General features: G+C 53.8%; 1 protein-coding gene across 1 annotated transcript; it reads right to left on the bottom strand.

Moving 5' to 3' along the window:
• Window positions 1-3,440: 3,440 nt before the first annotated feature.
• On the bottom strand, window positions 3,441-25,237 carry ITGB3 (integrin subunit beta 3). The gene is given in 15 exon segments (XM_058041970.1): window positions 3,441-4,659; window positions 5,502-5,668; window positions 6,682-6,801; window positions 6,922-7,022; window positions 7,300-7,522; window positions 9,681-10,110; window positions 10,733-10,867; window positions 11,234-11,323; window positions 11,489-11,584; window positions 11,733-11,894; window positions 12,982-13,161; window positions 13,843-14,099; window positions 15,966-16,158; window positions 20,219-20,304; window positions 25,157-25,237. Coding segments are annotated over 15 exon segments (2,367 nt in total). The 5' UTR covers window positions 25,215-25,237; the 3' UTR covers window positions 3,441-4,590.
• Between the last annotated feature and the right edge of the window lie 480 nt (window positions 25,238-25,717).

The raw sequence follows: 25,717 nt of genomic DNA, 5'->3' as shown, positions 1-25,717 counted from the left end.
GATGCCTCTATGGCACCTGGAGGTACAAAAATAAGGCATCAGACCCTGCTGAGACAGGGAAGGATGACTTTACTGCTGGAGGAGCCACCAGTCCCTCACCACCAGAGACTTGCTTCCATGTTTATCCCATGTGGGTAGGAACCACTGCAATATTTTCAGGGACCAGTGGCCTCGTGTTAACATCACATCCTTGTCATCTGACAAGCACTAGTACAGGCATGCAGGAGGCTTTTAAGTAATCTGTTGGTTTACAAACATTTCTAGGTTTCCTCCAAGGAAAAAGACCTAGATACCTAGCCTTACCTTCCTCTGTCCTAAGGCTTCCAGCTTTCCTGGCTGGTCAGGTGAGCCCTGCTGGCTGTGGAGCCCAGGATGGAGTTCGGGTCTGGGTGTCACCCTTGTGCCCTAGGGAAGTGCCCAGGCAATGTTTGAGTGGAGCAGGGAGTGTTGCCAGCACTCCAGGGAGATTTCAGTCTTTGGGAGTGACACCAAAAGGGCAGCTGGAGAGACTCCATCCACAGAATCCAGACCTGACACCTCCCATGGCTCTGGGGTCAAGTGAGTTTCCTCTGTGACCAGATCAAAGCCCAGATTGTCCACAATGGTTGTGCTCTTTGTAACAAGAAAGTGTTGGAAAACTGCCCTGCCTGCTGGCAGTCAGCACAGAGAGACTTGCCAAAAAGAGGTTAATAATAACAATAATTTTAATAGTGTCTCCTTTGCCTTTCACCTACTCCTTCCATCTCAGGATCTGAAGAAATGTAGCCACAATAATGCAATGAAACTCCCTCCCTCCCAGCAGGGTTGGGTGCTGAGGCCAAAGAAGATTAAATTACCTTTCCATGGCCACTCATAACCCATCACTTCCTTCAATGCTCCACCAAGCATACAGACACAGCCCTTTCTCTTATGCCCTGCTGAGGCATGGCACTGCTGAGACACACGGAGTTCACACTGTGCCTCTCTGCCATATAATGCAAAGCAAAAATTCAACCCAAGATGAAGCGGAGTGCAGAAATAGAGAGAATTTAAGCTGTGCTGAGTGCATGGTGCGTCCCATGCCAGAGTGACCCAAAGAGAGTTGCAGAGACCCAGCAGCCTCCCTGTGTTTGTGTTGCTGGGTAGCTGAAGGAGAGGCCATGTGGGAGCAGAGAGCAAGGAGGTGAATGCCAGTCCCCTCCTGTGGTGTGTCCTGGGCTCCCTGCAGCTCCTTGCTGGCCAAGGGGATAGCTGGAATCAACATTGTGGGTGTCAGCCACATCCCCAGGACTGTGGGGGAAGGTGGAGTAAGTCAGTGGGGAGATACCACAGTCATGGAATGGTTGGGGTTGGAAGGGATCTTAAAGACCATCTCATTCTACCCACTGCCATAGGCAGGGATATCTTCCACTCAACCAGGCTGCTCCAAGCGCTGCTCAACCTGGCCTTGAACTCTTCCAGGGATGGGGCAGCCACAGCTGTTCTGGGCACTCTGTGTCAGGGCCTCCCCACCCTCACAAGGAGGAATTTCTTCCCAATATCCCATCTAACCCTGCCCTCTGGCAGTGTGACTCTAGGCCCTTGTAAAAAAAGTCTCTCTCCATCTTTCCTGTCAGCTTCTTCAGGTAGTGCAAGGTCACAATGAGGTCACTCTGAAGCTTTGTTTCTCCAGGCTGAACAATCCCAATTCTCTCAGAAAATATGTTTGAGAAAGGGGAGCCCAAAATACAACCTAAATTATTCTGTGATTTTGTGCCAAGGAAAATGCAACATTTTGGCTTTTTGTTTTTAATTCCAGCTCTTTCTTCTCTTCTCCAAATCTTAAGTTTTCTGCCCAGCAGATGTTCCAGATCCTGAACTATCCTGAAGTGCTGATGTACTCACCATCTACAGTCATGTCCTTCAGTACCTCCTGGAGACTCTGTTCTGGAAAATAGATTTCCATTGAGAGTGTTGGGACTTCAGCACTCCAACAGTGACTGGACTGTGAATCAGACAAAACGCACCTTTTGTCATCTTCTGTCTGTATTGGAAGTGCTTTGCTTATTTTTGGGGTTTATTAACAGAAAACAGTTTACAAAAGGAGTTGATGAGGTCCAAGGAAAGAGCACTTCAGCGCTTCCAGGAATTAAAGTAGTAGTAAAAAGAATTCTGGCCTTAAGTGTTGCTGTAGGAGCTGTGTCAGTGGGGTGGGTTTCAGGGTGTCCCCACTCCCTGGAAACCTCCGTGGGGCAAATGTCCCTGTTCAGCGTGGGAGATGATCACTCAGCAGCCCGGAAAGTGGAAGGCTGGGGCCGAACACGTACAGACACCACCATCTAGTGGTGCCGGGCTCCAACAGCCTCCGTGCAGCCCGGAATCCGCACGTCCCGCGCAGTTGGACCTACTACCGCTCCCAAATGGCTTCTCCCAGGGAGCTGAGAGCAACCACAAAGTCCACAAGCCCTGCCCGAGGAGGGACCTCCGGCTGCTCCCTCTCCTCTACTCCGGCCCGCACAGCGACACTGCCTTGACATTTTGGGGGGAAAAGTCACTCCCGGCTCCCAACAGCTGCTCCTCGTGGTCATGGGCTTGATCCTGCAAAGAGCCGTGCCCCCTGGCATCAAGGGCAGTGAACTGGGATAAACTGGGGTCTTGCCTCATTCCACAGCTCCATGGAAAATGGAAGTCTCCTGCCTGAATAGCATATGTGGAACCGTTGGAGCTTCTCCAGTGGAAGCAGCCCCAGGCAGCCTGAGGGGAGCTCATCCTGCTTCTTCAGGCTCTGCTTTTGCCTGAGCCCACTGGCAGACAAAATGATCAGCCTGGGGGCCAAACCAAGCTGGGCCTAACTCCACTCAAGCCCAGATTCCACTTGGGTGCTGGAATCACCCACTGAGCCCCTACCTGGCACAGCTGGGGACACTGAACACTGCCCAAGGTGCCTGAATATAGTGTGGGTTGGGAGCACCTGGTAGCACGGGGCATGTATGGGGTGTCAGAGACCCAAGCAAAGAGGATGTTTCATGCTGGGGTTCACTCCTCTTGCATGGGAGTGAAGTGCTGCCAGTACCATAGTCTGCAGTGGACTTTGGCCCACCTTGTGCCCCCCAACTTGTTATTGACCCTAAGGAGGGAACCAGTAACAGAGCAGAGACCCCCATGGGGATCCCACAGCCCTGTTTGCCCTGGTTCTGCCATCTGTCAACCCATTTCATCTCAAACCAGCTCCCCTAGTTCTGCTGGGGCGTTAGGGACTGCCCTCAGAGCAGAAACCTGGGCACAGGCTGGGGACCACACTGATAATAGTCCGAGTGGTGTTTGTTTTTTTTTTTTTTTTTTCCTGGTTTTTGTTTGTTTGTTATCATTTTTATTTTTGTCATGTGAATCACTGGCACTCTGGTGCTGCCCATCCATCCCTGGCCCCCCTCCAGGGCTCAGCCCCAAATCCCACCCAGCACCAACTGCTGCCCCTGCTCCCACACTGCTGGGACAGGCCAGCCAGGGAACAGGGACACAGGGCCACCACCAGCTCAGCCAACACACTGCTGGGGCCGTTGGGGCCAACCCCACAATGGGAGCAAGGTCACTGTTGCTTTTTGGGGCAATTGAGGGGAATTGAGCCATGTGCTCTGGCAGGGCAGGGACCAGGCTGCAGCACTGTTACAGCCCAGCACTGCCCCTGGGACAGCTCTTTGTTTTCCTCCACGGGAACACACAGCCCAGGCAGCAGGACATAGCCTCATCCCTGCCTGCTCTTCTGGAACCCTGAGCACACACAAGTCCAGGGGTGGTGCAGTTACACAGTTCAAAAAACACAGTAAGGGGAGAGAGGTGTCATGACCCTCCTGCAGCAGCTGCTTGCGCATCCATGTGCACTGTGGCATGAGGACAGCAGAGGCAGGCAGGAGGAGCTCAGCACCATCCCAGGGGCTGAGCCAGGCTGCAGCTGGTACCAGCACAGCTGGTGCTACACAGAATTGGCAGGTGAATGCATTGGAGGGAGCTGTGAATGCATTGGAGGGAGGGCACTGTTATGCGGAGCACAGCTTTTCACCACCCTGGGTCACAGCAGCACCAGTGACATATGGCTGCAAGAAGAAAGGAGCTGCTGGGCTGCTCGAGCAGTGTCCTGAACCCCCAAAGCCAGTGATGGCTCCTGCCTGCTGGCAGCTGCCCTGTCCCAAAGGAGAAGGTCCCTGTGCCCAGAGAGACCGAGGCCAGCTGAGAAGGGGACTCCAAGTGGGCAGAACTTCACCAGCACACACTGTGGAGGAGAGCACAGCTCAGCATGTGGTTCAAGCAGTTGCTCCTGAAATGCCCATGGCCTGATGAGCACCAAAGAGTTCACAGACTGACAGAGATCATCCCATTTCTCTGTGTTCAGTGTATGGGGGGCCGGTGGCCTTGTGAGCAACCTGCTGAGGTAAGGACCGAGGTTTGCCGTGGAAAGCACGTCCCTGCAGTTACAGTGGGGTGACACACAATAGGGGTTGGAGTCAGTCAGAGACTTGTTAAATCACATGCAGTCATTCACACAGCCAGACACAAACAAGCTCTTCTGTAAACTGGGTTCCAGGAGATCCCATGGATCATCAGCTGATCCCATGGCCAGTGCTGGATGTGGCATCCTTACATGTTCCCACGGTATGTAACGTTGGTGAAGGTAGATGTGGCCTCTTTATATAAAGGATTGTGGGTCTGGAGGAAGAAAGAAGATGAAAAAGAGCATCATCACTTTGTGCTTGGCATCAGCATTTGTTCTGCTTAACATCTGGGGTAACTGAGGCACTGTCTCAGCATGGAGTTGTGGATCCCTGTCTTCACCCAAGGCTTTGGATGAGCAGTTTAATGGCTCCCCATAAGGTTTCATGGGGCAGAATAGGGAAAAGCTGCTGTGGAGGAAAGGAAAAGCAGCAGGAGCTCAGGAGGAGAGAGACTTTTTGAAAGAGCCTCCCATCCCATCCCATCCCATCCCATCCCATCCCATCCCATCCCATCCCATCCCATCCCATCCCATCCCATCCCATCCCATCCCACACCATCCCTTCACTTTGTGGGGGGTTAGGAGATGGAGGAGAGGTGGGGGACAGGTATCAGTGCTGCCCCAGCCCCCTCCCTTGTGCTCGGGGTTCCTCATGCTTTCCAGCATCTTGTGGCAGGAGGGACCTCCTGCCTCACTCATGGGATGAAAACACTGCTGTGAGCAGTGAGTAAGGGGGTCATGCTGCTGACAAGTGCTTTGGATATGCTGGAGGGGTGAAAATAACCTAGGACATCTCCTATCACCTGTGCACAGCCCCTGGGACCACAGCAGGCTCAGGGAAGGGGTGTCCTGGCTGGCAGTGTCACCTTGAGTCCTGCCTGGGACACTATCCCAGGCTTTGGAGAGGAATGGGACAAGCTGGCTCTTAAGGACCATGTCATGGGGCAACAGACAGCAGCTGGGCTCCCATGCCAGGAGCACTGGGATCTGGATCCCTCAAGGCAGAGTCTGTGGGGTTTTGGGACTCCTGCCCAGCACACCCAATCCTGCTCCTCACCGTGTCCCACTTGGCCCTGGCCTTCTCCTCCTCGAAATGGGCGAACTCACGGCGGTCATGGATGGTGATGAGGAGCTTCCAAATGAGCAGAGCAGCAAGGCCGATGAGCAGGATGGCACCTGTCACCGAGAGCAGGACCACCAGGACGTCTGGCCCCTTTGGACAGTCTGGAGCAGAGAGGAGGGCAGGGTTGCGGGGAGCTCAGCACCCCCAGGGCAGCTTAAAGCAGCTCTGGGGCTACCTGGGCATGTGTACATGGAGCTCCTTTGGTCTCAGGAGGGCATCATCCTCCTCTGCCAGCAAGCAGGAGCCTCTACCCTGAGCACAGCCCGCTCTGTGAAGGAGGATCCCATCCATGGGGCATCTGTGCCCAAGCACTCGAGTACCTGTCTGTGGGGTGGGGGTGTGCACCCAAGCCTGGAGCTAGATCAGGGGCATCACAGGTCCCACCTGCAGTGGAGGATGACACCAGAGACCAAGTCCTTGTGCTTGTGAAGTTTGCCCCAAACCACCAGCCCACTGACACACCCCCCCCCCCACCTCTGGCTGTGCGCCAACACTGAATTGGCAAATGAGGGCAGGGAGATCCAGTGTGAGACTCTGCAGCTCCTGCTCCCCCTGCACAGTGCCCTAGGCCATGTGGCCACCCCAGCCTTCGCCCTGCCTCTCCTCTCCCATCTGGCTGTGGGGCTGGGAAGTGTGGGCTGTGCCCTGCCCATGGCAGACAGCTGCAGTGAGAGCTGGTGGCTGCCTTCCTGGTCCTGCTTCTGAAGGATCTGCAGCCACACAGCCCCAGGCTCAGCTGAGGTCAGTGGAGACCCCAGGGCTGCTGATGGGAGCCTCCTAACTGCTTCCCAAGAAAAATCACCCCCACAAAGTCAAACACAGGATGAGGGCGGTAGAAAGGTTGAACCCCCATCCTTGGTTTCAATGAGGGGATGAAATAACTTAGGAAATGTGATACCTGAGAGGCAGGAAATCATGGCCTGCTGGCACGGAGCAGGGGACAAAGAAGTTCTTTAATCCCTCTCAGCCCCCAGCTGTGGTGCCCCATGAGCCTGGCTGGAGTGGGAGGTACAAAGGGAATGCAACATCCACCCCTCCCCGCCCCCAGTCAGCACAGAAACCCAGCACAGTACATTCTGCAGTCCCCAGCCTAAGCATGGCAGCGGGGTCTTACCAGGCTCCTCGATGACATAGAGGATGGACTTGCCACTGGAGTCCTCATAGTACTGGAACCTCATCACACAGTCATTCTCATCCTTATAGGTGCAGTTCACAGCATCCTTGCCCCTGTCACCTGCCAGAGGGAGATGCTCAGAGTCCCCATGCTGAGGGGTGCATACACACAGGGAAAGCATGTGGCATATGCAGCCCCTGGGTTTCCACATATTAGGACAGGGGTTGGGTCTCCTCTTACTCAGTTCCTGCACCGTCTCAATCTCGTCACGGCACATGCGGCTGCAGGACTGCTGCTCCGCCAGCTTTCCCCGCTCAAACTTCTTGCATTCCACACAATCCCTGTGGAAGAGGAGGGAGGTACCATGAGCTTTTCCAGGCTCTCCTCAGGCAACTGTCACACCTTTTAGTTTCAGGTTGTGGAAATCACAGCAGTCCCAACCCTACTGGGCTGCAGATAGTGAGAGCTCCTGCCACCAGTGCTGCCAGCTCCATGATGGGATATGACCCTTCTCAGCTCTCTGCCAGCTCCCCTGCATTCCACTGAATATGACCTATCCCAGCTGTCTGCCAGTCCACACTGAGGTATGACCTGTCTCGGTCCTCTGCCCTTTCTCACTTTTTGATGGTGCAGGCGTCGGGGCAGGTGGGGCACTTCTCGCAGGTGTCTCCGTAGGAGCCGGGCTGGGTGCACTCGCAGCGGCCGCACACGCAGGAGCCGTGGCCGCTGCACACCAGCCCGTTGCTGGACATGCAGGTGTCGGTGCGCGTGGTGCAGTTGCAGTAGTCTCCTGTCCAGTCTGAGTTGCACACACAGTCCCCACAGCTGCACTGCCCATGGCCTGGGGACAACCAAAAGGCATCAGAACTCTAAGTATCTCCACAGAGCCTGTCAGCAATTCCCCATATGGATGCCTATGACCCAGAGGTGCAACTCATCCTCTGTGGGCACTGCAAGGCAGACCAGCCACCTGGGACGACTCCTTTGCACTGTCCTTGGGATGGGACAGTGCAAGGTGTGAGAAGCTCACACCAAACCCAGACCTTCACCATGTGCCCAACACTCCTCTTATCCCACCCAAGCAAGAACAAACTCCCACATTTCAGGCTGAGCTGTCCCAGCTCCAGCAGCAGTAACTGGAGATGCTCTGTCAGATCTGTCTCTGAGCAAGTCAAGTTCTTTCTGTGGCTTTGCATTTCAGATTGAATCAGGACATCTGGTCAAAGCCCCCAAGTCTGACTCCTTCCTCAGGCCTGGACCAGACAGGGAAAGCTGACTGCTGGGAAAAGCCCAACACACGTTCACTGAGACTGGTTTAGTCAGACAGACAGACAGGCATGCTCAAATCCTGCCAAACCCTGGAGCTATTTGGATTGTGGTTTATTTCAGCTCAAAGACCAGACACAGCAAGTGGTGGAAACCCTGTGGACCTGCAGGCGCTGACCTGTCCTGAGCCCTGAGCACAGTGGGAGGGACACGTTGGGAATGCTGCTCCCGGCAGGGGATCGGCTGGGCACTGTCCCAGCCATGCCCTTGGAGGCACCGGCATGTGAAATAAATGTATAACCCCATTAATGAGGAACTAGGGGTGAGTCACAGGAAAATAGTGCCACGCTGGGTGACAAGGCATGGAAACAGATGGGTAGGCTGGGGAGAAGTGGCTCAACAGGATCAGAGAGTTCAGGTTAATTAACAGCCCACCCTGGCCAGGAGCAGCTCTTCATCATTGCCCTTCATCCACCCTGGGGACCTGCAGCCCCTGTTCAAACAGGAACAGGATCCTTGAGGACACTGACTACTCAGGGTGGGGGAAACCCAGCGTTTCCACTTCATTTATCAGCAGGCTGCTAAGATAAAGGATCAGTCTGAGCAGCACAGAGGCAGTGTGAGCCATGAAGTTGGCCTGAGGGGCAGGTGGGATCTCAAAAACTCAATTTGGGGACATCAGGGAACAAGAATTGAGTGTCATCTGGCCCCAGGTTTCATCTCATCCAGGCTGGACTCCAGGAGTGGAATCAGCTTTGGCCACTGATGTTCTCCTGGGTATTTTTGGGATTTCAGCAGGGAAGTGGCATCTTTTTCTGGCACTCTGTTAGTAGCCACCTATCCTGGGCTTACAGAGGGAGGCTAGGGTTAGGAATGGGAGTGGCTACCCCTCTCCCATTCCCCCCTTAAGTCAGTTTTGGGGTGCTCTGCTCCTGAAGACAATGTGCCACAGTTTCATGCCTCATTCCTATGCACTGTCATCTCTCTCACATCCCTTAAATATATGAGATGAGCAGAGCACTGCAATTCACTCAGACATTGAGTGTTTACTGGAGATGTGGGTGGAAGGAACCTCAAATTAAGGTTCCTGGTGGGTAAGAGGCCCTGGCATATCAGGACATTTGGAACTGCTGTTGGGTTGGGGTTTCTGCGGGAGGGCTTCTTCCCTGGGAGAAGAACCAGAGAACCCAAGGACCTGGTCCTCTGTTTCCAGTACTGAGAGTAGCTGGACTGGAGAGGGGGAGTCTGGGAGCATGTGGCAGAGATGAATATTAAGGAGGGGAGATGTTGTAAGGCCAGCAAGGAAGGAGGTTTTACTTCCCCCACTTTTGCCAATATGAAGTCTCCCAGAACTGGGTGGATGATAAAACCCACCTCTCCCCACCCATCCCCCTCCACCCTAGGGTTTCCTTCTGCAGAGCAGCACTTCTGATGTGTTTCAGCTGTATGGTTCAAGCAAGGTCCCTGCTCTGTACACCCCAGAGCTGCTTCGCTTGGTCCCCACCAGGCCTCCTTTTTAACCTTCTAGCCCATCCCCACTCGCAGCTCTCAGGCACAGGAGGTGATATCAGTGGCCAGAAAGGTAATAATTCCCCTTGCAGGGCTGGTGCAGGGAGATTCACAGCTGAACAAGTCAGAGGTGGGGACAACTCACAGGACAAGCCCCAAAATGACTGGCGTCCCCATTGCCCAGGATCTCAGGCAGCCTAAACAGCCCCAAGCCCAGCACTCACCCGAGCACATCTGGCCCTTGAAGCGAACACAGGAGAAGTCGTCGCACTCGCAGTACTTGCCCGTCACCTTCCCGAAGTCGCTGCTGTGGCACACGCACTGCCCGCAGATGCACTCGCCGCGCTGGCTGCACAGGGGCTGGCCCGGCCGGGGGCTGCAGTTGTCCTGCTGGGAGGGGTTGTACTCCTCCTCCGAGCACTCGCAGTGCGAGCCCAGGCGCCCGGCGTTGCAGCGGCACACGCCGCACTCCAGAGTGCCATTGCCGTGGCTGCACGATGGGCTGCTGCTCTCGGCGTGGCTCTCACAGGAGCACTCGCAGTCGAAGTTCACCACCACCGTCAGGCTGTCCTTGAAGCCCACAGGTTTGATGGTGAAGGATTTCTGCTGCTCCTGGGGGCAGCCCCGCACTTTGGCCTCGATGCTGAAGCTCACCTGGAGGGCAAAGGCGTGTCTGGATGTCAGTACCTGCTCCAGTCCATGCCCCAGCTTAAGGAGCCACCAGGTCTCTTTGGGCTCATCAAAGTTTATCAAAGCTGTCCCAGCACAATGTGGGCTAGATAATGTGCTTGCCACAGCAACCAGGAAAATTTTAGGTTCAATATTAAGAAAAATTTCTTCACTGAGAAGTTTGTCAGGCTCTGGCACCGGCTGCCCAGGGAAGAAGTAGAATCACTGTCCCTGGAAGTGTTCAAAAACCTGTAGATATGGTGCTCAGGGACATGGTTTAGTGGTGGACCTGTCAGAGATCAGTTAGTGGTTGGACTTGATGGTCTTAGAGGGCTTTTCCAACCCAAATGATTCCATGTTTCCATGCCCTGTGGGCAGCAGCCCAGGCTGAGCTAGAGAGATTACAGAGTTTGCACCCAGCAGATTCAAAAAAGCATTCTCCTCCTTGCACCCACCCTGCTGGACCGCTCTCTCTCTCTAGTGCTGAGATTCCAGGGTCCGTGTCCCCTGGGGGGTCGTGGGATGGTGCTGGTGCAGAGCAGCAGATGACCTGGCAGTGCTGCTACATGGAGGGGAGAAAAGCCAAGCCCATGAGGGGGATCCTCACCGTGTCCCCGATCTTGAGCCCCATGCAGGACTTGAGCCCAGGGATGACCTCGTCGTTGAGGCAGGTGGCATTGAAGGTCAGGGACAGCTCTTCAGGGAGGTCACGCACCTCCAGCTCCACTTTGGAGCGGATTTTCTAGGGAAGGAGAGAGGACTGATGAAGACACAGCACAGGCGGGGCAGGGCTTAGCCCTGGTGGCATCCTCCCCTGCCCCCAGCACCACTGTGATGCTCCCATGCACATGGAAAAGGAGCCAAGTGCCCCAAGTCTTTCTCAAGCCTCAGCTGTGTCATTCTCTACGGGGAAAAGTTTTCAAGACAGGAAAGGACAGGCAGTGAACATAGTGATCTCCCACCCTCGGGGTGCCTGCACACATGGGTGGAGGCAGATGCTCACAGCTGTTCCAAGGAGGATGCTTGGGACTGCGGGAGCTGACAAATCTGTGGGTTGTTGGCAGTGGGAAGCAGTGGCTGTTGTGGGGCCATCACACTGCACACTCACCCCATAGGAGTCCACTATGAGCTGCAGGACGTTGCTGGAGTCTCTGGACAAGGTGCCCACGGTTGTGCCTGGGATCAGTTCGCTGTAGTTCTGTAGGAGTATCAAAAACAAGGTCTGTTTGTTATGGGTAAATGTGCCATGGCTGGGTGAAACCCTGTCCAGAAACATGCGAGCTTTGATAGGACAGACCACCAAGCCATGTCCAGCCACCCATGGCCCACCAGACCCCCAGGAGGGTGGCTTTGCAGCTGGTACCTGGTAGAGGCCAACAACTGTATCTGTCACAGCAAAGATCAAGTTGATGTTCTTCTGTGAGAGTTTCTCAGTCATCAGGCCCAGAGAGGGATAGTCCTGGGGAAGAGGAGAGCTATAGCCTAGGAACATGTACACCCTCCCACCTTGGTCCCCATCATGCTCTCCAACCATGGCTGAAACACCTTTCATGGGGACCCAACAGGTGCTCTGGGCTCCACAACCCCATGCCTGGGTCAGGCTTTACCAGTGTAGTGGTGGCAGAGTAGAAATTATCCTTGTCGATGTGGCACTGGGCATCATTGGGCTGCACGATGCCAGCCAGCCGCCCGTCCAGTGCGATGTGGGTCTTTGCGTCCGTGGTGAAGACGAGCAGATGGGAAGCATCATTCCTCCAGCCAATTTTTTCCTGCAGTGAAAGGCAGCTCCCAGTCGTGTGTCAGCACATGCTGAGGGCAGCCCCATGCGCCCACACCCCACTGCTGCCTTTGTGCCAGGGGGTGACGGCTTGGCTGTAGAAGCCAACCTCTGCACAGGAAACCAGGGCAATTGCTCTCGCAGGGAAGTGCTGGGGGAACGTGGAGTCTGGAAGGGGGCGTGGGCTGCTTGTAGGTGAAAGATGAGTTTAATCGGTTAGAGTGTTAATCACCATGGTTAATGACTCAGGGATGCAAGACCTCCAGCAAAACCAAGGTGAAGGCATAGGAAGTGTTGTCCTTTCTGGACTGGTCACTGCAGGGCTGACAGGGGATTGTTCTCGAGCACCTGCTCTGCTCCTCTCCCCTACCATGATCTCATGAGAGTCCTCCTCTTCCCTTGGCTGGAAATGTCTCACTTGAATGTTCACCTTCTCCAGAAATCAGTCATACAACCGTTGCAATTTGCAAAGTGTGTTGCAATTTCCTGTTTTAGACTTCCCAGTCCCTTCCCAGGTGTGGCAATATCTCTCTTCCCCTTCCCCCTTGCCCCCTGCTGGGCTGTCAATCAGTCTTAATATTCCAGCAAGGCCATCGTGTGGTTGGTCAGGTTCAAAGGATGCAATTCAGGCCTGGGGTCATTGGCCTGTCTGTGTGTCCCTCCTCCCCTGAGACCCTCCTCCTCCCACCTGGTTGGTGCTCACCTGTCCCTTCCCCTCTCCCTGTCCCTGGGCTTAAATTCAGCCAGGACCATGTGCTCGAGTATTCTGTTGGAGCTGTTACTAAGATTCAGATATCTGTGACCATGGAATAAAACTCTGGATTAAACCCTCCAACAGAATCCATCTCCTTTTCCTCCCCACCTTAGCCTGAAGCCCTTCCACCTGAGGTAAACTGAGTTTCTACAAGCCTGGGTTTGTTTCAGCACCCAGCTGCAACATCCAGCCAGCCAAAGGTGTCTTACAACAACTCAACAAGGCTTATGATCATGTCTGGGAAGGATTGATTGGTCCCTGCCAACCCGCCTGGCCCAGCCTGGTGACCCTGTCCTGACACTATCCAGGCCTTCCTGCCCCTTACATCGCACACGGTGGCCTGGATGATGGCATCGAAGCCGCCCTCAGGAGCATCGCGGTTCCGGGAGACACTCTGCTTCCGCACCTCCTCGTTGAAGCGAGTCACCTCATCCGTGAGCGACAGGACGTGTTTGTACCCAAACATGGGCAGGCAGGTTTCCCCCGATCCTGTGGGAGGAGAGCGCTCAGGGCACAGGGCTCATCGGGCTCTTCCAGCTCCCATCCCTGCCCGACAGCCATCCCACATCCCATGGTCCTGCCCAGGATGTGCTGGAGGGACCCAATGCTCCCCAGGAGCCTGAGGCTGGTGAAGGACCTTTTAAATAAAATTAATGTTGTAGGGATGCTGGGCTCAGGTCAGCTCCCAGCCTCAGTCCTGCTGGGATTTTTAGGAGTCATTTTCTTCCAGCCTCAACATTTCTTTTGAAAACATGATGCAAATTTTTTCTCTCAAGAGCTTTCCCTTGATAATGATATTTCTAATTTAGACCTGCTCCTCCTCCCTGTGCCGGCAGAACACAGATTACACTGAGGTTTAAACACTGTCCAGAATCAGGCACCCACTTTCTCCACTCCCCTCTTTTCCTCCCAGGCTCAACGTTACTTCTGTGCCTACCCCCCTCCTAGTAGCACAGAGGAACAGGGAATGGGGATGAATTCAGTTCCTAATACCTCTGCCATTCCTTCTTCCTCACACTCTTTCCCTTTTCCAGCCTGTTGTCCTTCCCTTAGGAGACAACCTTTCAAGAACCTCTCAAACACAGGTCCTTTCTATGAGTTCTTCACCAACTCATGTGGATTTCCAGCCACATTGTCGTGGTGTCCCATCAACTTCTGGCCCTTACAGGACTCCCTCAACCTGGACTTACTCATAGCAAGGGTTCTTGATGGCTTCTGGAGGAGATATGTACATGTAGGGGGAAATGGGTTTGTCCACAAAGGCCCCGAAGCCGATGCGTAGGTTGCTGGTGAGCTTACGCATCTCACTGGCCAGTTTTGTGCCCAGGTTCTGGATGTTCCTCAGATCGTCCTTCATTGAGTTAGACAGGTCCATGAGGTAGTAGATGTCCACAGGGTAATCTTCCACTTGACGCACTTGGACATGAAAGACCTGGGAGTCATCTGCAAAGTGACAGGGCAGTGGAGTGAGACCTCGTCTCCTGGCAGGGGCAGGGGGGCTCACCACAGGATTAGGGGGGAGGGATCAGCAGGAACCCAAGGGGATGGTTAAAGCTTTTAGGAGGAGAACATTACCCTTAGACAGAAGGGCAAAGCACTTAGTCAGGTGCTTGCATAGAAGATGCACTGTGTACCCCCTGGAAGTGTCCAAGGCCAGGTTGGATTGAACTTGGAGCAACCTGGGATAGTGGAAAGTGTCTCTGCCCATGGCAGGAAGTGGAACAGCATCGTCTTCAAGGTTCCTTCCAATCCCAAAACCGTTCTGGAATTCTATGGCAGATGGGGGTTACGTCTCCTGTTCTCCTAAACTCTCAGTGCTGGGACATGAGCACATCTTCCTGTCCAGGGTTGACCTCTCAAGATATCATACAGGAACAGCTGGATGGAGCAAGGGAAACCCCCAGAGTGTGGGCAGCAGGTCTTAAAGGGATCACAAGGCAGGCTGCAAGACTTCTTCGGACTTCTCTGAGCTTCCAAGGACTCTGATCATTTTCTGCTCCCTCCCCCATCCCCGTTCCTTTCCTCTCCTCTTGGCTCTCCCAGCCCCTTCTGAGAAAATTTTGGTGAAACGTTTTCCATTGAAACAAAAACCTTCTTAGAAAGAACCTTCTGGGAAACATCCCAGTTTTGATGACTTTTGCACATATTAAAAAGAAAAAAGCTGAAAACACTTAGGGTTGACTTTTTCTTTCTCCCTTTTTAAGAGACACAGGTCCTTTCTTCTGATTTTTGAAAGGGTTTCTTTGAAACATAACCCAGGGCACAGCTGCAGCCTTGTCAGAACACCTCACGTGTTGAGAAGAAAAGGCCTTAACCGAGCTTAAATTATTATTGTTTTCACATTTCTGTCTAAATCTGCATGCCATGTTCTTTCAGGATGAAGAAAGTTTCAAAATTTATGACAGCCCGAAAAGCTCCATCCCCTCTCCAGCTGTGCTGGGAGCCAGGGGTCCCATTTTTGTGCTCAGAAAGCAGCTGTTTGTCCTCATTGAGCTGAAACCATGAGGATTCTGAGCTTGTGGAACATGAGCTGTGACCTGTCCTGCTTGTATCCTTTGTGATTTGGTATTGGTTCATGAGTCAAGGCAGATGACTTATGCCAAACCTTCTTGGTTCGGCAGAGATGGTATCAAGCTGGGGGTCTCTCCTCTTTATTCCAAGGAACAGGGATTTACAGCACTCAGAGCAGCATACTCACCTTCCTCCTGACAACAACCTCTAGAACCAGAGAACAAGGGCCACTTAGAAGCTCCATGTCCTGATTGTGTGGGGATTCCTCTGCCTGCTGTCCTTCCAATGGGGCAGGACGCCAGGGATGTGCACAGAGGCCATGTGCCCTATAGTTTTGTCTCCTGCCTGGCATCCTTGAAACTCCTGGATGCTGGCAAAGGACCAGAGCAGTTAACTGGCTCCAGCCTGCCTGGCTGAGCAGAGCAGAGCCTGGGATATTACAGGGATCTGGTGGCAGCTCCGCAGCTTGTTAGATGTGAGCTGACTTCCACTCAGGCATTCTGAGCACAGCAGCAGTGCCTCAGGTCTGAACAGCTTTATGAAATACCCCATTGTTTAAGTCACATCCTATCCTGCCCCTCAAATACCTCAGGGCTGAGGCAAGAGAACAAACACAGCTATCAGAGAGAGAGCTCAGCTGCCCACCAGAGATGTTCTGGAGGATTCTGTGCTGCTGGCATCCTGGCCTTGGCCCTGAAGGACATGAGGCCACCCTGGCCAGTGAGGCAGAGCGATGGCTCGCTCAGTGCCTGAGCCCTTTGGGTTATTCCCTTCCTGCAGCAGTCTGGGGGCTCTTACCTGGCCGCAGGTTCAGCTGTATCCTCTGGGGGCTCATCTGGGTGGTGGCAGAGCCCCCCGAGCCCTTGTTGCTGAGGGGCCGGGCCTCCAGGATGGTGACGCTGCTGCTGGGGAACTCGATGTGCTCCTGCCTGCAGCCGTGGTGCAGGAGGTTGGCGTGCAGGTCACAGCGAGGGCTCGACTGTGCCCAGACCTGTGGGGCAGGGACACATCAGGAGCCTCCCAGGACAATGCTGGGAGAAGGAGAAAGGCCCCCCACCTTTTCCCTGGAGAACTCCTGCTTTGTCACACTTAACTCCAGAAAGCATCAAAGGCTTCTTGGGGCACTTGGTCTCTTGCCTGAGAAAAGCAGCAGACAGATGGGATTTGGGATCAGCAACTCCTGCAGGAGCCCATCAGCCCTTGCCAAGGAATGATGGATAACACAGCCCTGCCAACCTCCTCCTGACTCCTAGCAGCTGGAGCCTTAGGTCTGGGTTTTGGCAGAGCTTAAAGGAAATCCTGTCTCTCTGGGATGGCTAGAGGAGGGTGTGGCAGGATGTGAACACAGCAAGCTGGGTAGAGGCAGTGTGGGACTTTTAAAATTATTTATTACTTTGAAAAAAGACAAATCACCTTTCCCCCCATTTCTCCAACAGGGGCCCTTAGAAATCCTGCCATGAGCAAGAAGTGTGTCCACTGTGGGCGAGCTCATTGCACAGAGCAGTGCTCAGTTCCTGTCTGGAAGTAGATCAGACTTATCTCCAGCTCTCCAGCTTCCTAATGGATGGAGCCGACTGGGGAAGGGAGCACCAAAAAAGGAGAGAAAGAGTCCAAAGGCACTGGGGCTGTGGGAGAAGCCTTGAAGAGCCTGTCAGGAGTAGGAAGCACAAAATGTGGAGTCATGGTGAGCTCCAGCCTTGTCCCTCCTTTCCTAGAAAGCTTCTCGTTCCTTGTCCTTATCACAGAACATTCAGGAGGGTTCCTAGTCCTTTGGTTGCTTATGAAGACAAATATAGGAAGGATTTCTCTCCCAGCCCAACACTGCTGTGATCTGCTGCCTCATGCTCCTGCTCAGGGAGCACCCACCCTCCCCTCCAAAGGGATTCTTTATCTCCCTCCCTCAGCCCAAATCTTTCTGTATTAGAGTCTTCCAGCAGAGGATCACCACAGCCTCTTCTTGCAGCAAAGGGAGGTGGCACAAGTCCTGGTGGGGCTGGTTCAGTGCCCTCCCTGCTCCTGGAATGCTAGAATCCACTGCTAGAGAAGTTCCCATGCAGGATATCAACTGCCCTGAACTGGGTTCAGGCTGGTTGAACCCAGGGATGAATTTGTGTGTTTTATGCAAACGAGTAGGAAAACACAAATGGTGTCAGGAGGCCCTGGCTGGCTCACAGCCCTCTGGAAACTGTGGCCAAGCAATAGCCAAAAAATACATCAGCAGGCGTGTTCCTACCCTGGGCAGTGTGCTGGCAGAGAGGAGGACGAGTCATCCCTGCAAATCAGCTCCCTCACACCCAGCCAGCCATAAGCTTACTCCACAGGGCTCCCTGCTGTGGGAAGGGGTGGCTGGTTCACCCCAGATCCCATCAATCATCATGTACATTCCTGTCCCAGTCAGAGAAATCACTGGAAAAATAGGTGGGCGAAAATCATGCTGGGCAGGTGGGTTTTAACCATGGTGCTCAGAGGTACCTGGGGATCGTAGGGAGCTCCCAGGAGCTCAGAGGTCTCATGGCACCTTATGGGATTAGCAGCATCAATCCTGCTGTGAGATTTCCATGGAGAAACTGTTTAACCCCAGGGCTGCATCCTTCCCCTTTCTTTGGAGTCCTAAATATAGTGATTGACCGAAGACTTACAGGAGCCTCCCCAACAACAAAAACTACCACAAAAGTGGGACATTTGGCTACAAGGCCCTGGCAGCCCCCAGTCTGTTTTTGACCCTGGGCTCTGCCACTTTGCTGACGCAAAACCTGGGGCACAGCCCTAGCTAGGAGTGACCTGGAGGCAGCCCAAGCTTGCTGGTGACAAACTCACAGGGATTTCATCCATGAGAAACCCATTCCCTGTCAGCACAGCCCTGATGGCACCAGCTCCCTACAGGGAGGTGAGTGCACCCTCCCCATCCCAGCCATCCCAGAGATGCTCACCAGCTCTCCCTGCCCTGTCCCACTGCAGAGCAGACATCTGCTCACACTCCCTTCAGAATGGGAAACCTGATTATTTTATCCCAATCACTGCCTCCAGAGCTGATTAGCGAGGGCAGGGGCAGGCAGGGCTCTGGCAGAGCCAGCTCCATCCCTGAGCTCCCAGGGCGGAAGCCTGTGGGGATTTGCATATTCCCCAGGGCATCTCTGTTTTCATCTCGGAGACACAACCACATGCAGCATCAGCTTCTCTGCAGGACAGCTCTTGGAAGTGGTCAGAGCACAGACATCTCCACAAATTAAGCTAAACCCTTCCAGCAGCTTTTCTGAAATCCAAATCTGGTCCAGTCTAGCCTCCAAGAGACCCAGAGTGGGTGACATTTTGGGTGGGTGAGACCCTGAAGGATCTGCCACAACAATCTCCAAAGGGATTTTAGAGATTTGTCTCAGTGTTACAGCTTGGCTGGCTTTTTCCAAAAAAGCAGATGAGAACATCTATTTGTTGGTAAGAGTGGTCAAGGTTTCTGAAAAATAAATAAAACTCAACTCTGCTCTGCATCAATGCTCGGCGGGGTCAGTGATCACAAGAAACCACAATGAAATGCTTCTCCAATCCAAAACCAGGACGGAGCAGCAGTAAGTCACCACCACAGGCTCCTTGGGAAGGCAGTGTGAGTGGAAAAGGGCTGTAGTGGGAGCAGAAGGAGCACGAATATGGGCACTGTCCCTTTAAAAACGGGGGGGGGTGCAGTATCAGAACCCTCCCCCACCCTAGGGAAATTAAACAAACCCACAGAAAAAACCCTCATTTGCTAAATAAAGACAACATGGTCCAGATGTTGGAGGCAGAGCTGATGAGCACAGAGCACAGCCCAGCTCTCCGGGGGCTGGGTCTAGCAGCAGGATGGCTCCCTCGCTCTTGCCCGGCAGCACAGCTCAGAGCAGCACTGGAAATATTTCCTTTTTTGGAAACCTTTGCTGTTCTGGAGGAAAAAACCCCATCACGGTTCCCTCTGCACCGTCAAGCCACCAGTGCAGCCCAGGATCAGCGGCTGGGAAGGAAGAGCCCAGCCCACTCCCCTCGGAGGGGGGATGGAGAGGGAAGCCAGGCCCCTTATCAAGCTGCATGTTTCAGCCACTCCTTGCGGGAGATAAGATGGGCACAAACATCTTTATTCACACCACACCCGAGGATCAGATCTGATGGGCACAGCAAGCCAGAGGCCTCTCCTCTGGATGTGCATCGATCCCAAAGCATCAGACAATTGCTGGCATGATCCAGCAGCCCCAGGTCCTTTCCAAGTCTCAGCGGGCATTATGGGCACAGCTGCAGCTGACAGAAGTGGGTCTTCAAGGATAGAGAAGGAGAAAGCAAGGAAAGCCTTTAAGGTTTCATCACCTCTCCCCATCCTCATCACCTCCCTTGGCTCTGCCCTGGGGCTTCTCTCCCATTCCCTTGGGAAACTCCCTCCTCTTACCCAATGGATTAACCCCCGGGGCAGCATTTTTGGAGGGCAACGTGGCAGATCTGCTTGGCTCTCACCTACCCAAACAGGATGATTTGAGAGCCACAGCTCAGCACTCCCATCCACTTCAGCTTAGTAACCAAAAACAGGTACCTTGTCTTCTTCCTTTATTTCTAATGAAAAAGGTTTTAAAACCCAGCCTTTAACTTCTGATGAGTATTTTAAGTTCCTCCTTGCAAGCCTTCCAGGCCCCCTTCCTGTTTCACCCCTTCTAGGAATTAGGCTCCTTCAGTCAGTGCTTTACAACAGGTTTCCAAGAAGCAAACCAAAAGTAAACCAAGTTTTAAAATGTACATTATTTGAAAGATAAAGTGAATTCCTAGTGGAAACACCAACATTTCCCAGCCAGCTCAATGTAGCTCCCACCAACACACGCAAAGAAGGGGCATATTTTTGGAGCAGGGCAGAAAGTGGTGCCCACTGACCAAGTGCCTTGAGCTGAGGTTCTGAGCCAGGTGCCACCAAGGGATCTGTTTAGATACAGTGGGAACAGATGGAGACTGAGCTTGTGGCTGTGACCTACACTTATCCCAAAGGTTCCTCCCTTCCTTTAGATCCCCTGCCCTTCTCAGGGCCCTGCTCAGCCCCCGGCTCTTACCTCAGCAGAGCACCAGGCACAGAGGGGGCTGACAGCCAGGCACTGCTTGCAGGAGTTCACCCCACGGGTGGTGCAGATGTTGCCCCCTGAAACAGCAAAACAGAGCAATTAGAGCCCACAGAACCCAAACTCACACGAGTGCTCAGCCACCAGCTTCTGAGCAGCCAGAGCCCCACCAGGGCCCTTCTCTATCCCTTTTCCCACCTGCAAACCCTGGATGTTGTCTCTTTGCTCTCTCTGGCCTGGTATGAGCTAGGCTTCATCTTGCCCACGGCTGAGCATCATTCCCTACCTGCCAGCTCCTCAACAGGTCCTCTCACCCCTGCAGCATCACATGGGTGTTGGAGTGAAGCCCCCTGGCAGGGAGTTAATGCATCCTTGCAGACACTCCTGCAGATGCTTTGGGGCAGCAGGAGTGGAAAGGATGAATTCCCAAGGGTACACAGTGACACCCATAGCCCTGCCAGGGATTGTCTGCCTCTTCCCATCACCTTGATCCAGGGTGTTGTTGACATCTTGAGCAGACACTAAACTCAGTGGCTGATTTTGGCTCGGCTTCAAATCCAGGGAAAGGAGGGGAGTGAAAGGGCACAAGTCCAGAAATGTGCTGGTGGTGGTTGGCACCAATGTCCCAGGAAAGCCCGGGCTCTGTCAGTGGCTGTGGGGACTCTGGGAGATGCCTGCTGCTACCAGTCCTGAAGGTCAGAGGCTGGTGAGCCTTTGGGGGGGAATCAAAGGCCACAAAATGCCTGTGGAGCCACGGGGCAGGAGGAGCTCCTCTGGCACAGACCAGAGTGGGAGGCCCTGCGGTTCCTGCTGCCAACGGCCGGTGTGACAAGTGGCTGGGACAGCGCTGCCTGGTGTCACCCTTGGCTCCTCCTCTCTCAGGCACAAGCATCTTGGCAGCTTTAGGATTCCCTGGGCAGAGAAAACTGCAGCCAAGAACCCACTTGGCTGGGACACGCTGCAGCCTGGGGAGCCTGGGGGTGCTGGCGGGGAGCAGTGGGCACCAGGGCCTCCCCTCTGCCCTGTGTGCCCCCATGGTTGCCCAGGGCTGTCTGAGCAGTGTCCCACAACCACAGGAAATGGAACACAAAGCAGAAAGAGGAAATGGTGAAACAACATCATCAGATCTTTGAGCAGAACTGTGGCACCGTGCACTCCTGGCATGTAGCCAGGGAGTGTACACACGTGTTCACACCTGTGTGCGTATTTGAGGGTGGTGTCCCAGGCTGTGCCTGTCCCAGGGGCCAGCAGCTGCTTGGGGATGTGCCCCAGAGCGTCCCCATCACACCTCTGATACCTGCAGTTCCCATTTGTCCCAGACTAAACCAAAGGCTGTGCCCAAGTGCCTTGCTTAGCACCAGTTTTGGGGCAGCACCCACGGCCAGAGCTCTCATCATACCCTGAAATACTTGGCTCCATGTGGGGATGGGACAGATTTTAAATGTAACATTGGCCAGAAGAGTGACAAGTTAGTCTCCAGTGCTTCCTGCACCTCAGCAAGGTGCCAGCAGCAGCACTAAACCTTGGGTGGACAGGGCTGGGAAGAGGGAAGGCAAAGGGCTCTCTGAAACCAACGACACCACCACCTCCTGCAGCTCCGGCCGTGTCCATGTGAAATCCCTCCTGCCCTGCCAAGGGCCGGTGGCTGCAGCCAGAGCACGTGCCATGGATTTGTGCTGTGCCGTGGAGCTGGGAGCCAGCTCAGCCCTCAGGGAAGCAGGGAGGCACTGCCCAGACAGCCCTGGCAGCTCCAGGTGCTCTGGACTAAATGCTCAGAGCTGCCAACCCCGGGGCCACTTGCCCGAACACAGAAACAGCTTCCAAATCTGCAGGGGAGCCCTGGTGCTTTGATATGGCAGCCCTTCATTCAGGGACGGGCAGAGGTGCCAAGGACCCACATGCCACAAGCCAGGGGTGCCCCTGCTTTCCACTGCCACATCCCTCATGCAGTGGCCATGTCCAGCTGCTGGCTTATAACTGTGGTTGCTCAGCTCTGCTCAGGCAGTGACAGCACTGAGTGCCACCAGCAACACTCCTGGTCCAGGCTCCTGTTCAATGCCAGGGTGGGTTTTGTCCCCTCATGGTGGGCTTTATCTGGTTTAGTCACTTGGCCCTGCCCCAGCACCCACCTTGCTGGGGAAGGGCAGAGCTGACAAGGCCTCCATGAGGGCTCTGGGACATGAAACTCATCAATCCAAATCCTTCCTCAAACAGGTTTTCCCTGTGACTTGACCCAGTTCCTCAGCCATTCCCTGCCTCAGTTTCCCCTGTGCAGTGTTAACCCTGGTCTCAATGAGGTTCCACTAAACTCCATGTGGAGGATTCCAGGGTTATGTCTGCTGGCAGAGCCCCAGGGTGCCTCCTGAGGCTAAGGAGCCCCAGGACTCTCTGAGCTCAGCTGCTCCTCACCATTTGGTACAAATTACCTCCTGCCTGTGTGCAGGCCCTGGACCCTGGTGGTTTCCTTTCCTCTCGTTCTGCTGCCACCCCAAAGCCCAAGGGTCCTTTATCTGGTGTCCCCTCTCTTTGCTGGGGATGTAAATCCAGTCTTCTGGTGGATTTTGGAATGAGGGCCACAGACCTAGGCAGAGCACTGCCATGGCGGGGGAGCTGCACATGGGATCAGGTGGAGCTACAGCTGGGAGGTCCCTGTGGGAGGGATGCTGCCATTCCCAAGGCTGCCCTGGGGTCTCATGTCACATCATGCCACCGTGCATTGCTGGTGGCTTTGCCTGGAGGGTCTCTGGAGGTCTGGATCTGCTCCCAGACACACACAGCCCTGTGGTCCCTATGATGTCCACCACTCCATGACCAAGACACTTTGCTGGGGATGGAGAACCCTTCCCTTCCTTGGAACAAATCTCCAGCACTGTACAGGGCCATTCTTGGCTGCATTTCCATGGGGCTGGATGGAGCAGGGCGTGGGCAGTTATGACCATCCAAACATGAGGCTGGTCCTGCTGTGAGCAGGCAACTGCACACCCCCACCATGGGGAAATGTTCCTTTTTTGGCATTCCCAGCACTGGTTGCATGGCTGGATGCAGGGAAGCCATGTTGGAAGAGTTTTGTGGGAGCAGGGACCTTGTGAGGATGTGGGAACAAAAGCACAGATGGGCGGAAGTGGAGGATGTGAGGAGGTGAAGGATGTGAAAGATGGGGAGGATGCTGCAGCTGGAGTCCTTCCCAAACTCGGACACTACCTGGCTGTGAGCAGGTCTACACCATCCCAGTACAGCCTACACTAACAAATTCTGTGGTTTTTAGTGACTTTTTTTCCTATCTTTGGAGCTTTTCTCCCTAGCCATAACAGCTAATAAACCCAAGTACAAAACCTGCATTTTTAAATTATGATAGCAGCTGCTCTCACACAATGAGCTGATCCTAAAGATCCTAAAGTTTATGAAAAAAAACCTGGAAATAAAAGGAAATGGGAGTCCTGAAATACAAGGAAATGGGAGATAAACTGCTCATGATGATGAGAGCCACCCACCTGGGGCTGGGCAGAGCTGTGGTCCTGAGAGAGATAAAAGCAGGGAATCCCAGACTGGTTTGGACTGGAACTGACCTTAAAAGCCCATCCAGTTCCACCCCTGCCAAGAGCAGGAACACCTTCCACTAGACCAGGTCGCTCCAAGCCCCATCCAGCCTGGGACTGAATTTAGGGAATTCAAGGAAATTCCCAGACGTTCCATGTCTGGGAAACACCCCAGACGTCTGTGGCTCAGCATCACCCTGTCCTGACTGGAGAAAATTACTCAGTCCCAGTCTGCAACCAGAGTAACCTCCAAGTGGTGCAGGAGCAGCCACGCTTTGTTTTCCCCCTTTGCCAAACTGAGCAAGAATGAGCACAGAGAAAAGCTGATAAAGACATTTGAGGAAACTTGATAAAGGTACAAACCACATCCCCTCCAGCCTTTCCCTTGACTACGTGATAAGGACATGGGCTTTCTTGGCAGATCCCCACCCTACCATTCTGGGGGTGTTTCTTCTTTCAAGCCTCTCCCTTCCTGCCAGCGTCTTCCTGGGAATGGGATGCCCCAAACCGAGCACAGGCACCAGAGATATTGCACAGCCCCAAATTGCAGCTCTATGAACTCTAACTCTTGCAGGGGTTATCCCATGTCCTGGACTAATGACAGCTCCATCCGCAGCAGATCAGAGCCTCAGGCTGTTCCTGGGAATTCACTAAAGTCTGGAATTCTTTAGACAGAACAATGTTGTCCCAAACCCCAAGTCTGGCTGTGAAAACAATGTGACCAATTTATAAATCACCATACTGCAGTTTCTAGATTTCCCTTGAGGCCTAGTCGCTAGGAACACACCTGGGGAGGAGATAATGCTTTTCCAGGCTTTTTTTTTGTACTTCTGACATTGTAAAACTTTTTAAAAATACAAACTACATTTATCCTGAGATCATATGATGCCAGAAATCAGATTTCTTAAAGAAAAGCATAAAAAAACCACAAGAAAAATAACACAGGACAGCAATGTTGACATAAATGCCCCCCCCCCCGCCCTTAAAATGTACTGACACAGGAAGGAATTACCTGATGTGATTTCTCCAAGGGAATTTTCTGTTTATAAAGGACGAAGCCCAAGTCACACCCCAGTCCTTGCATTACAAACCAGTAACCAGAGCCAAACACAGAGTAGGTAGATCCAGTAAGATCTACCACATCCAGTAAGAATAACCCACAAAAGTATGTACGCCTTGACCCTGTAACATCCCTCAGAAGTTCCCAGCCCCGACCCAGACGAAGCCCAACCGGCCTGAGCGGCGCTTCCTATGCGGGAATGCGCTGCAGCTCAGGCTGCCGGCTCCTTTTCCCGTGAAATCACAGACCCTGGGAATGCAGAAAGTCCTGGGATTTGTAGAAGCAACAGGCAACATCCTCACTAAACGGTTATAAAGAGCGACAGAGTGAACCTACCCCAGGTGCCGGCGGCGCAGAGCAGGAGGATGCCGAGGCTCACGGAGCGCGGATCCATCCTGAGCCGCGGGCTGGGGGCTCTGCTCGGAGCGGCCCCTCAGGAGCGATGGGCAGCGCTCGGGAGGCGCTGGAGGCTTTCAGCGGCTGGGGCGATGAATCACAGGGCTGGGAGAGTGACACACATGGCCGGAGGAAACTGCAGCCTCGTCACTTCGGAGTCCGGAGTGTCCCCGCCCGCTCTGCCGCCAGCTCCTGATGAGGTTTTCGCTCTCTCGGCTTAAACAAGGACCTCATAAACCCTGGCAGCGAGTCCTCCCTCGGCGCTGCTGACCTGCAGCCTCGGGGCTCGTAACAGGCTCTTTCCCATAGGCTCTTCCGCCTGGCTTTAATTCCTTGCAAAACCTTGCTCGCTCCTTCCTTTTATTAACTCTTGAAAGGCAGCTGGTTTTAAACCCCGTCTGAGCTGCTGGAGTTCAAGGATTTAAGGAGAAATAGAGCAAATACACACTGCTGTGGAAGTGTGGGTTCTCAGCTCCCTCACCAGAGAGGGAATATCCCTGC

The sequence above is a fragment of the Melospiza georgiana genome, chromosome 28 (assembly GCF_028018845.1).
Source record: "Melospiza georgiana isolate bMelGeo1 chromosome 28, bMelGeo1.pri, whole genome shotgun sequence".
NCBI classification, from domain to species: domain Eukaryota; kingdom Metazoa; phylum Chordata; class Aves; order Passeriformes; family Passerellidae; genus Melospiza; species Melospiza georgiana.
Note: the sequence above shows the minus strand (reverse complement) of the source record. Positions and strands in the feature narration are given on the sequence as shown.